This window comes from Canis lupus, chromosome 29 (assembly GCF_003254725.2).
Source record: "Canis lupus dingo isolate Sandy chromosome 29, ASM325472v2, whole genome shotgun sequence".
Taxonomy (NCBI): Eukaryota; Metazoa; Chordata; class Mammalia; order Carnivora; family Canidae; genus Canis; species Canis lupus.
Window position 1 is genome coordinate 2,821,569 of NC_064271.1, and position 13,649 is coordinate 2,835,217.

Here is a 13,649-nt window from a genome sequence, read left to right on the forward strand (position 1 = left end):
TTGAAATAAAATCTACTGATTTGCACTATTACTTTTAGAAAATTCCAATGACAGCAGAATCCCTAGTGCCTTTCCAAGAGTGCTCAGCCTTTTTCTCCTGAGGTGAGGACATATGAATTGGTTTTTTTTTTTTTTTTTTTTTTTGGCACCTGTGGATGAAGTTTAATACCTGAACAGAGAGCAAGAAGGATGGTGATTGTGAGAAATGGAGAATATTGTAAAATGAATTCTAATGATGGAGACAAATATGAATCTAACTCATAAGAAACACTCAATTCATTGTTGCTCATTGAAGAATGGGACTTTTTAGAAATGTATAGTTTGGGGGATCCCAGGAGGAAGTAAAACAGGTGATAGTATGAAATAGAAAAGGAGTAAGTAGGTGGGGGAGAAAGACTGACTATAATCCTATAAAAACGGAATCTATTGTAAGCAGGGTTTAAGGTGAAGAAAGTAGTTGATTGTATCAACTACAGAAAAGAAATACTGAAAGGACTCAGAAACCCATTAATTTTGGAGTGACAGGGTACGATAATTTTTGGAGTGAATTAAATTGATAAATAGTTGGTTATAAGAAGAATATTGACAGGGGTGCCTTGGTGGCTCAGTTGATTAAGCATCTGACTCTTGATTTCAGCTCAGATCATGTTCTCAGGGTCACAAATAAGATCTTAAAAAAAAAAACAAAAAAGAAGAAGCTTTAATTAGGTTCAGTTATGTATACCATCCAGATGGTTTCAAGAGCACCTTATTCTTTCAAGGTGATGTCCTTGGAACAGCTCTCACTGTGGAAATGGTAGGCAGAATGTACATTCTGAGGACAGAGCAGGTGATGAGGATCCTGCAATAGCCGGGTCTAGCTTGAGGATCAACTGGCAATCATGCCTTCTCCATTACCCCCTCTAACGTTTGTTCCTTTTTGTTTTAAGATTTTATTTATTTACTCATGAGAGACACAGAAAGGCAGAGACATAGGCAGAGGGAAAAGCAGGCTCCCTGTGGGAGAGTGTAATGTGGGACTTGATCCCAGAACCCCGGGATCACAACCTGAGCAAAGATAGATGCTCAACCACTGAGCCACCCAGGTGTCCCTAATTCTTGTTCTTATACAGTGGTACTGTGGGGTTAAGGGAGAAAGTGTCATAACTTCCTTAAGATATACAAGCCTAACAATTACATTTTAACATTTTCTGGTACCAGAGAAGGATAGAACTTGAGTATATATGGGAATTTGAAAAAATGAATAAGGAATAAACTTATTTGTTAAACTTAGTTGTGTAAGATAAGTAAGATGACTGCTGGATAAGTGAGTGAATCTGCAATATATATAATGCTGGCTGCAGTGAGGGTAGAAAGATGTCAAAGTAGATCAGAAGTACTAGGATCCTGATTCCCAGATAACAATTGTATTGGGAGTCATATGGTAGAAATATGAATTCATATGGTAGAAACAGCTGGAGATCAAAATGGCAGAAAATTATGAGAAAAAACCTCACATAATTGATATGGATGAACAGGGAATTCAGTCTAGGGAAGCATATAAGTATATGCTGAATAGATTTATGGACAAAGACAATTAGAAGGGTTTAGAAAAAAATGGAAAAAAATAAATAAGTGGTGATTTAAGGAAAAGATTATAGTCAAATAACAGAAATGCCAGAATTTAAGTCAGACAGTGGAACTGTCTTGAATGACAATCAACTCTCAAGTTATCAAAAGCAATGGATTGCCAAAATAAAGGAAAGAAAATAAAAGGCATACAGATTAGGAAGGAATAAAAATATTTGACTACAAATGGTTTGATAACCTATGTAGAAAATCAGAAAAGTTGACAAAAAAATTTCTTTAACTAATAAGTGATAATAGCACATATGCAGAATACAAGGTTAATAGGCAAAAGTTAATCACTTTCCTATATATCAGTAATGAGAATGGGAATTTAATATCTAAAATGAAATGCCAGGGGCACCTGGGTGGCTCAGTGGTGGAGTGTCTGCCTTTGGCTTAGGTTGTGATCCCAGGATCCTGTGATGGAGTCCTGCCTCAGGGTCCCTGTGGGGAGCCTGTTTCTCCCTCTGCCTATGTCACTACTTCTCTCACTGTGTCTCTCATGAATAAATGAATAAAATCTTTAAGAAAATACAATGTCATTTACACTAGCATCCAAATAAATGAAATGTTGATCTGTAGGAGGAAAATTATAAAACTCTGGTGAACAAAATCAAAGGAAAACTAAATAAATGGATAGATAGTCTACGGTCATGTATAGGAAATCTTGATATTGTCAAAATGTCAATTGTTCCTAACTTGATCTTTAGATTCAGTGCAATCCCAATCAAAATCCTAGCTAGTTATTTTGTGATTTATTTTGCAAGAGTCAGAAGCTCCAGAATAACCAACATAATATTGACGAACAAGAACAGTTAGAGGACTGATACTATCTGACTTTACGATTTAGCAAAGGTGGGACAGGATGCCTGGGTGGCTCAGTGGTTGAATGTCTGCCTTCAGCTCAGGGCATGATCCCAGGATCCTGGATCAAGTCCCCCATTGAGCTTCTTGCATGGAGCCTGCTTCTCCCTCTACCTGTGTCTCTGCCTCTCTCTCTCTCTCTCTCTCTCTCTCTCTGTATGTCTCTCATGAATAAATAAATAAAATCTTAAAAAAAAAGACTTAGTAAGGGCTGGAATAATCAAGACAATGTGGCACTGCAAAATACTAGACAAATAGATCAATAGAGCAGAATAAAGAGTCCAGAAATAGACTCTCATAAATGCAGGCATCTGAGGTTGACAAAGAAGCAAAGATAATACAATGGAGAAAAGAATCTTCTCAACAAATGATGCTAGAACAACTGACATCCATATGCAAAATAATGAATCTAGAAATAGACCTTATACCCTTCATCAAAATTAACCTCAAATAGGTCAGAGACCTAAATGTTAAGCACAAAATTATGAAACTGCAAGAAGATAACATAGGTGAGAACTTGGATAAATTTGGGTGTGCTGATGGTTTTAGATATAACACTGAAAGCATGATCTATGAAAGAAAGAACTGATAAGCTAGACTCCATTAAAATTAATAATTTACATTCTACAAAAGATAATGTCAGTAGAATGAGAAAATAAGCTATGAACTGGGAGAAAAGATTTGCAAAGACATCTGATAAAGGATTATTATACAAAAAGAAAAAAATGAAAGAATAAGAAAGAAAGAAAAAGAAAGAAAGGAGAAAGAAAGAAGAAAGAGAAAGAAAGAAAGAAAGAAAGAAAGAAAGAAAGAAAGAAAGAAAGAAAGAAAGAAACTCAACAATAAGAAAACAGCCTAACCAAATAAAAAAAAATAGACCAAAACCTTAACAGACACCTCGCCAAAGAAAACATGCAGATGGCAAGTAAATGTATGAAAAGATGCCCCACATCATATGTTATCAGGGAAATGTAAATTAAAACAACAGTGGGATACCAGCATACCTATTAAAATGACCAAAACCCAGACAGTGACAACACTGAATGCTGAAGGAGGTATGGGGCAGTAAAAATTCTCATTCACTGTTGATGAGAATTCAGATACTTGGTCCAGACACTTTGGAAGTCATCCAGCAGTTTCCTACAAAACTAAACATGACTCTTACCATGTGATCCAGTAATCATATTTCTTGGTATTTACCCAAAGGAGACAAAACTGCACCCAGTGCATTTTGTACATTCAAAACCTGCACACAGAAGTTTATATAAGCTTTATTCATAATTGCCAAAACTTAGAAGCAAGATATCCTTCAATAGCTGAATGGATAAACTGTATATTCCATGTAATGGAATATTATTCATAACTAAAAGGAAATGAACTATCAAGTCATGAAAAGATATGGGAGAACCATAAATGCATATACCAAATAGAAAAAGTCAGTCTAAAATGGCTGCATACTGAATGATTCCAACCATATGACATTCTAGAAAAGATAAAAGTATGGAGGCAGTAAAAAGATCAGTGATTTCAGGGGTAGGGATATGGAGGGACAGGTAGAGGAATAAATTAAGAAGCTGAGCAGAGAGGATATTTAAGGCAATGAAAATACTCTGTATGATATTATAATGATACATACATGCCATCATACATTTGTCCAAACCCAAGGAATACAGAACACCAAGAGTGAACCCTAATGTAAACTATGGACTTCGAATACTAATAATGTGTCAATGTAGGTTCAATGATAACAAATGTACCATTCCAGCTGGGGAATGTTGATAATAGGGAAGGCTGCACATGGGTGGAGTCAAGGAGTATATTGGAAATCTCTGTTCTTCCCCCTCAATTTTCCTGTGAACCTAAGCCTAGTCTTTAAAAACGTCTTAAAAATCCAAGATACAAAGGACAAATATTGTTATCTTTATTTTACACAAAGAAAAATTAGAGGTCAGAATGTTATGTAAAATTGTTTGCAATATCATTGCAGATAATAAATGGAGTGGGATAGAAGGGTGTTTTCAGACAAAGGGAATACTGGGGAGGGGAAATATAGAGGACATAAAATCGCAGGGCTTATTTAGAGAATTATGAGTTATTGTGTTTCAAATCATGAAATAAATTGGTGATTTAAACTTTAGAAAATAGGTAACAAAATAGTTTGGAAGAGCTCCTCATATACCTTACCAAAAAGATTAGGTTTTGAGCCTGAACAATAAAAGCTGTGATGAGGCAGTCAACCATGATAGGAAGCCCAGTGCAGAAATGATCCTGAACCTGGTGAATGTGAATTGAACTCAACAAGAAATAGAGTAAATTGCTGGAATCACTAACCTAAGTGGATTTTAGACTTTTTTGAGAAAGGATCACTTTCTTAAATAATTACTAACCAAATCAATTAAACGGCCTATTTTCAATACCATCTGAGTTCTCTCCTATGTACACATTAAACATTAAGCCACTATCTCAAAACAGACTCTTATCTTTGTTCATCTTGGGTACTGCAATGCCCTCTTCGTTTTTTCATTTTCCCCATCTTTAACCACCACAGAGCTCTCTCTCTCTCTAAAATACAAACATGAGCCTTTCATTCTAATGTTTGAATGTTTCCATGGCTCCCTCTGACTTTCAGGATTAGGTAGAAATACTAACATGCTTTGCAAAGCTCTTAATGATTAGACTTTAGTTTATTGCCCACTTCGTGACTTGCCACTTCTCACATGCACACTGTCTAAGCCAAATAGCCCACATTTCTCCTAACATGCTGATGATACGTGGTTTTGGATTATCTATCTCCTATCTACATGCTTTCCCCTTCTTCTCTTCATCTAAATTCCATTTTAAAAAGGTGTTACTAAATCAAATCTTTTCCAATGACTTTGTAGTGGAAAAAATAATCTGAAATTGAAGCTTCAGGTTATTTAATTCTAATACTGTAACTCTTTTTTCAGCAACTGTGTGTGCCTACGTGTGTATATTAAGAATCAAAACTGTGTTTGAGTATTTTCAGGGCTACTACAAATATTGTTAAAGTTTAATGTCTCACAATGCGAAATATGGATAATGTAGTCTATTGATTTCAAAACATATACCATCAAATAAGACAAAATGAAAAATATTTACTTTCCTGATTATCTCTAATCAGAGAAATACATTTTCTAAAAGCTAAAAATGAAAGCAAAAGCACTATACTTCTTGCTAAGTGCCTAAAGAAGCAATAAGTTCACTAAACATTCACAAATATTACAGTCAAGATTACATATTAATAGATTATTCAGAGTAAAGTTATTCATGGAGCTTCAGGGATATGTGAAAGTTATCTGGATCTCATCAGTTACTCCATAAATACTTGTTAAATCTATAAAGTAGATTATTCTCATTTTCCTATAGAGAAAATTGTGTCCCAACTAAATGGACTAATTTGTTAATACTCTCATTTATTTAATAGCAGAGGAAGAAATATGACCCATACTATAACCCTAATGATCAGCCTATTTTGCAAGAGGTCATATGTAAGCAAAGAAACTGGTTAAGTATTTCACTTACATTCATTAAGGGGTTTTCATTAAATCAACCTGGAAAGTTTAAACTGAATGTGAAAAGTGATATATGTTAACGTATATGCCTGGATTTATAAATGATTAGTCCCTCGGAATTATTCTTTCCAGAGACTGTGTAATGTATATGTTTACAGAGATTGCAAATTTGATCTAAGCATATTAACTTTAATCAGCTAAAAATACCAGAAACTGCCATGATTCATTTAAAACAGGACAAATATGTTCAGGACATGCTTTAACTTATGATACATGAAGAAATGGTTATGATCATCAGAGAGCAGAAAGAAATGTATATTACTAAACTCAAATTAGTTCTCATTTTCCATGGATGGTTGAACTCTGGATATTTTAAATGTCTTCCTCACTGCTGAGTATCAAAATTAAAGCTAAGAAAGACATGAAGTTACAATATTCTTTTCGCTATACATATTTTTTCTTGTCACAAATTCAAAAGAATGTTACTTCAAAGAGACAGACAATAGTTGTACTTTCTAAGTTTTTTTTCATGTATTTTTAAGAGGAAAAAAAAGTATATTTGAACACTTCTCTGTTGTCAGTTGAAAGGACTTGGTGAAGGGTATAAGAGCAGATTTCTCTAAAAATATTAATAACTTGGATGCAGAGTGCCTTAAAAGTGAAAGCTTTAGCATGCTTCCACGTATGAGCTATGTATGCACTAGTGTCACGGGAAGGCAGCGTGACACAGGTGCTGGAGTTGAGGCAAACATTGTACTCTGTGGGGTCTACTTTCTCTGATGGGAGAAGTGAAATCATCCCTACTATCCACATAGCCCTCGTTACAAAATGCAGAAGACAGAAAAGGTATTTATTAAGAGAAAAAGATACAAATTTGTATAATTTATAAAGCCTTTGAAAGCTGACCTACAGAACTTTTCTATTTCTTCATAAGTAGCTGAGATTTAAATGTAGTTTGTGCATTTCCAAAATGTATAATGTTACACAACAGAGTAATTCTCAAGCCCAAGCCATTTTGCTAGCTTCCATTCATTTTGAAAATTTTATCAATTCTTGTCCGTTTAGCTCATATCTAAATTTGCAAGAACTTGATACAGAAAAAAAATCATTAAAGCTGTAGGGAGCCAGTTTGAAGTCTATAGCACTTTGGTAAACAATTTAGGATGGCATCATTTGATTTCTCTAGCAACCACTACAACAAATTAACAAATGACCAAAGGATATTTATACTGGCCATTGGAATTTAAAGTTTGGTTGTTACTGAAATGCACAACATGCACATAAATTCAGAAAAAATTTAGACCTGAGGAGGAGCTATGAACCTCTTGTCCAAACCGTCTTTGAGAGAGGAATAAACTGAGGTTAAACATGATTTGCAACTAACAAAATGCTGCAGCTGATGATTAGGTGATTTTACATATGATGTTTAATTTTTGCATGTCTTTTTTGGTGATCTTTCCGTTGTCAATCAGAAAATGCACTGAAAAACATAAAGAAGAGATGATGTCAACCAAAGTAATAAATAAACTAATATGTATATTTTTCTGGTAAACTGGGAAAATACCTCTAAAATATCTTAGATATTTTTCCATTTACATAATATATATTTTACAACTCAAATCTCCGAATTTATCTGAATCTCAAGACACTTTCTAGTAATTCAAAATTATACCTTGCCTTAGTTCATCCTTAGTGTTCCATTTAAAAACAGCGATATTGGGATGCCTGGGTGGCTCAGCAGTTGAGTGTCTGCCTTTGGCCCAGGGGGTGATCCTGGAGTCCTGGGATCGAGTCCCACATCGGGCTAGCTGCATGGAGCCTGCTTCTCCTGCCTACGTCTCTGCCTCTCTCTCTCTCTCTCTGTGTCTCTCATGAATAAATAAATAAAATCTTAAAAAAAACAGATATTTATAAAGAGAAATAAGCAAATATGAATTTGAAGCTGTATTAGCATTGTGTAAAAAAACAGCTTTCAATGATACTATTTCAAGTTGCAAATAGATAAATGAGATGAGGTTTGATCTGATTTGTTTTGACATGTCTGCAGGCAGAATGCTTTCCAAGTCATTGCTGTGGACGGGGTCTGCAGTGGGATTATTCAGTGCCTCTCTGCTGAAGACTGTATTGACTGGCTACAAGCAATAGCAACTAATATTTCAAACCTCACAAAGCACAATGTAAGTAGTGATTCAAGGGATATCTGGTCATAGAGTTTCTCAGCTGTGTTAAATTTCTTCAGCATATACGTAACTTTACAACAACAACTTGGTGTTTACCTAAGAGTGAGCCACTTTATAACCATTATGACAACTATTCTGGAATACTTATTTAAAGAAAATCACTTTATCTTGAGAGTTTTAGCCCAATGTATAAGTTCTAGAATACTTACACATTTAAGTTTTCATTCACAAACATGATAAACCCTCAACGTGAGTTAAATAAGTAGAAATATTTACCATGTAATGACTAGACATATGTCTATATATAAGTAAAAGTATTCTGAACTAAAGCAGTACTGAATTTCAAGACAGCATTTTTGAGTTTCCATTAGTGATTTTAGAATTGTAGCTGGAACTGTTCTATCGTGGAAGAAGAGAGGGTGAAAGAGCATGCAGACTGAAGGTCCCACCTAGGACGATGCTGGCACAGGAATAATCAAAAGATGCATTGTGCAATCCAGCAACTCACCCCTTAGAGACATGTCTGTATTACAAGGAATGGCTTCTCTACATTTTCTCTATTGTTCTACTCCAACCTTTCTTTCCCACTCCGATTTCTTCATTATCTTTATCTTCTCACTATCACTATTCTTATTCAGTCCTTACTTCTAGCAGAAGTATAGTCTAACAAAATATGCAAAATTATAAACATCACTTCTTTAAGTACTGACATAGATCATTAAGGATTATTTGATCTTAATGAAAGATTACTCTGTTTCAAAGACAATACTAGATACCATGCATACTTTTGTCTTAATATACTCCTCCAAACACAATTCTATGCCTCGTTTGAGTATTTCAGCCCCAAGGAAAGTTCGGAGATCTATTATGTAAACGGTCAAGCATAAATATGTAACTCTTTCTCCAACTCATGAATACAAAACTCTCCTCACATGAATGACCCTACAGATCCAAGTATCTTTGCACAGATTTTGCTTTGAAATCTAGGAAAGAGCAAGGTGATGCACGTGTCATTTTGAAGGGATTGCCTATGAGTGGAACTGCTAGGGATGGGACACGTGCATGTTCAGCACTTCTTGGTAATGCCAAATGTTTTTCAGATGGCTGTCCAGTTTTTTCTTTTCACTCTATGGCTGTGGGTCTCTTTCTACGGATCACCTCAATACTTGGCATCATTATGTCTTTTTAAATTTTGGTTATTTGGTACATGTGAAATTATGTCTCATTGTGGTACTAATGAAGGGAAGCAACTTTTTTTCATGATGTCTAAATGGGTACAGATACACCATGTCTTGCCAAGGGATGTCACCCAACAAGGATGCCTGGCCTGAGCACACCTCACTTGAGCAGAAGTGACACTCTACAACACCAGTCTTTGCCAGCTCTTGGTTTCATCATATAGGAATTCAGAAGGTGATAAGAGATTTAAGACAGGCAAAAAAAAAGAAAAGAAAGAGAAAGAAAGAAAGAGAAGAAAGAAGAAGAAAAAGAAAGAAAGAGAAAGAAAGAAAAGAAAGAAAGAAAGAAAGAAAGAAAGAAGAAAGAAGAAAGAAAGAAAGAAGAAAGAAAGAAAGAAAGAAAGAAAGAAAGAAAGAAAGAAAGAAAGAAAGAAAGAAAGAAAGAAGAAAGAAAGAAAGAGGTGTTCTCTGAGGATCATGCCTTTCCTCATTCTTGACATCTTTTTTAGGGATGTTTCTAGGGATAAAGTACTATGAAAGTACTGACTTTTTATTTCATTATATACAATAATTAGAATGCCTAAGAACTGAGCCAAGATCTTATGTTTGTGAGAAAAAAAAAGTATTTTTAAAAGAACAGAATGTTAAATTTTAAATCAATTTTTTTTCTCTTACTACATCCAAATTTACATTGACCCCATATCCTAGGAACATTCTTATGAAAACTGTTTCTTTGGAATATATATTTAGTTAGAACGCTGGGACCCAGAAGACAAGCATATGAGAAGAAAATGAAGATGCAAATGTTTCTATCTCTGTAGCCAGAGAAAAACAAGCCAGATTTTACTGCTTGTTTTTCACTCTTGTGATGAGTACTTACCACAAGAGAGGAAAGCAGACTTTATTATCCTATACTGAGAGATCCATATGTCTAGTATGATAATGCTGTTCTACTAAAGTTGTCTAATTGTTCTTACGTACCTTTGTAATCACATTCTAACTGCATGTCCTTTTCATTTTGTAATCAGTTCTCACTCAAAAGTATTATGATAGCAACAAACTCCCACCTTCCTTATAGTGCTACATAAATGTTGAAAGGTCATTGGGCATAATAATCATATGTGAAAGTTAGATTGACTTTCATGAGGATCAATGGCTTCCCTGATGATACCATTGATATGGTTGGTTCATATGAAGAAAGAAATGATACAGATTGAGAGCAGCTGGATGAGTTTTGTTTAGATGAGTTTTGTCAGATCATTCTAGTTCTCTTAATTTTTTTATTCTAGAAAAGATAGAAATAATACTTTGCAGAAGGACATAGAAGTTTTTTTTTCTCTATATCTTCAAATACTGTGAGGATGTGCAAGCTTTTGGAAGTATAATTCTGAACAGTTTACCTGCTATTAATAGACTCAAAAAGGAAAATATTTAGATATCTCAGGAAATTTAACTCAAGAGATTAGCATGAATAGACATAATATGAAAACCAGGGATCCCTGGGTGGCGCAGCGGTTTGGCGCCTGCCTTTGGCCCAGGGCGCGATCCTGGAGACCCGGGATCGAATCCCACGTCAGGCTCCCGGTGCATGGAGCCTGCTTCTCCCTCCTCCTGTGTCTCTGCCTCTTTCTCTCTCTCTATGTCTATCATGAATAAATAAATAAATCTTTAAAAAAAAAAAGAAAGAAAACAAGATCATCTGGAAAATGCATATAATTATGTTAAAAAGTAAAAACAAAAATCATATTATTGAAATGAAATAAAACATATATGTAATCATAATGACTAGAAGAAAAAAGAAATATTAAAATCTCATAGAAACTTTTTAATACTGAATCATATTTTAGCAATTGAAGTAATTATAGAATATATATAGAAGATATATAGAAGATTAAAAGAAAGCAAACAAAACAAAAGCTGTATACTAGAATTACTTGAGTGATATGTTAACCATTTGCTAATTCTTTGGTCACTGATTTCCATCAGTAATAATTTTGTTTAATAGGGGTATTTTCATACCTGTTTTATGTGGAAATCCCATTGTATTTGCTATCCAAAAACATTCTTTTTCCAGAAGGTCATTGAAAATAATGGTTAAAAATATTTAAACAAACAGTTACTATTTCAATTTAACACTGTTCAAGGTGACTTCAAAATATTGACAGTGCACTTTAGTAAATGGCATAGAGTAGAAGAAGATACTGCAGGGATTTGCCTTAAAACCATGCTTGCACAGAAGCCCATTCATTCTACTTAAACAATATGCTCACACATTGGAAAGGAAGGAATGGCAGAGGCTACAGTTAGGTTCCAGCAGGCTTAAACCAGCTCTATTAGGCATTTTCTATTATTTTGGGTAAAGTAGACTTGAATAGACTTGTAAAGGTAAAACTCATGAATTGTAAAAAACAATTAATACTTTTAAAATTCCTTTTTCTAACCTTTATTACGTTACTAAATACATGATCAAGTATCGCTAGAAAGTTATTAATTTTTATTCCATGATCACATCATATTAAATAATTGAAGATCTTAAACTATAGTGACATTGTAATGGGATGTCATGGGATGAAACTCTTGGGAAATTTAGAGGGGGGAATGTATTTTGCATATAGAAGGAATGTGCGTAATTAGGGGCCAGCTGGCAGACTTCAATAAGTGGGTTTCTAAGGTGACTCCCAATTTTCTCAACTTTCTGCTTTTCACAATATATGCAGTCCTCCTCCTTCATGTGCAGGCTGGATAGTGAACTGAGAAGCAGATGCTTCCCTTTCAAAATTTCATAAGACACTGCAGTTTCAGTTGACCTGACTACAACCTAGTGACAAACCCAGAGAGAGAGGACCCAGCTAGCCCCACCTGGATTCCTGACTACAGAAAATATAAGATGGTAAATGTTTTGTTAAGTCACCAAGCTTTGGAATTAATTATACGTAATAGAGAACTGCATTTGTTTCCTAGAGCTGTATAACAACTACAAACTTGGTAGCTTAAAATGATATAACTTTATTTTCTCACAGTTCTGGAAGGCAGAAGTCCAAAATCAAGATGTTATCAGGGCTACATTTGGAGGCTCTAGAGGAGAATCTCTCCTCTTCCCTTCCAGCTTCTGGTTGCTGTCAGTATTTCTTGCCTCCAGGCTCAGGGCCACATTACTGTAATCTCTGCCTCCATGGTCACATCATGTCTTCCTCTGTGTGCCTGTTCTCCTTTCTGTGTCTCTTAAAACACTTTTCATTGGATTTAGGATCTACTAGATAATCCAGGATAATCTCACCTTAAAGTCCTTAACTTAATTACATCTACAAAGATCATTTTTCCAAATAAGGAAACATAACATTTGCAAGTTCCAGGACTTTGATGTGGATATCTTTTATTTAGTGGGGGAAGGGCAGTCGTTGTGTAGTGTACTGCAAAAACTAATATGGCAGACAAACAATTTAGATAAAATTCCAACTACAACCTTAACTCTCTTTGCCATGTGAGATAATATGCTCGCAGGTTCTAGAAATTAAGATGCAGACATTTTTAAGAGGCCATTATTCTGCCCATCACAAATGCACAGAATAAAAACCTCATAAAACAAAACCAAGTTTAAGTGGTAGTTTAGAGTTACTGATTAAATCATATTTCCAAATTTCTTTTCAGCTACTCTTTGTAACTTATAAATTAAAAATTAGGAATTTTTAAAACAAATGCATGGTTACTTTTTTTTTTTTTGTAGGGCAGTTAACATTTAAGGGGTATATATTGGATGGATATTGATAGTGAAAATCTGAGAAGGATTATTTTGGCCTTAAGGAGTCCCACTGAGAGAAGCTGATAGGTTTTAACAGAAAGATAACTACAGTGTGCTCCACTCCCTGGGGTTGGAGCTGGGAGGCATCCCAGACTTGCTTAGTGCTCAGTGAATGGTATATGGGAGATTTCCACCTGTGTGTGAAGGGAAAATGTGCTAATGACTCTCTACAGGTTAAAATGAAGAGTTTCAAGAATCTGTCATTTTCCTCTTATGATTTCATAACCATAATATTTTTTCCTCTTTGTCATAAATATGTCTTAACTATTTTGTGGTTCGAGCTCTGGAATTGCACTTTTTTTTGTCTTCAACCTGCTTTTTCAATCCCAGATAATAGGTACTTCTGATTCCATGTGACATCAATGTTTGCATTTAATTTTGCTTATCAGCTGACCTTCAAATAAATTGATTAGGCTGGATTATCCATGATTGTCCAATGTTATCACTAGTGTCTTTAGCAGTGAGAGATGAGGGGTACCTGGGTACC

The 13,649-nt window shown here is 34.9% G+C and overlaps 1 protein-coding gene across 6 annotated transcripts in view; it reads left to right on the forward strand.

Annotated features, from left to right (window-relative positions):
* The window catches only part of SNTG1 (syntrophin gamma 1), an 818,484-nt gene that overhangs the window by 638,875 nt on the left and 165,960 nt on the right, over positions 1-13,649 (forward strand). For all 6 annotated transcript variants that reach the window (XR_007407164.1, XM_049103928.1, XM_049103927.1 and 3 more), the window contains one exon: positions 8,053-8,182. Coding sequence is in view for 5 of the 6 variants with exons in the window: in XM_049103928.1 (XP_048959885.1) it covers positions 8,053-8,182 (130 nt within the window). In the remaining variant the exon portion in view is untranslated. The remainder of the gene's footprint in view (positions 1-8,052; positions 8,183-13,649) is intronic.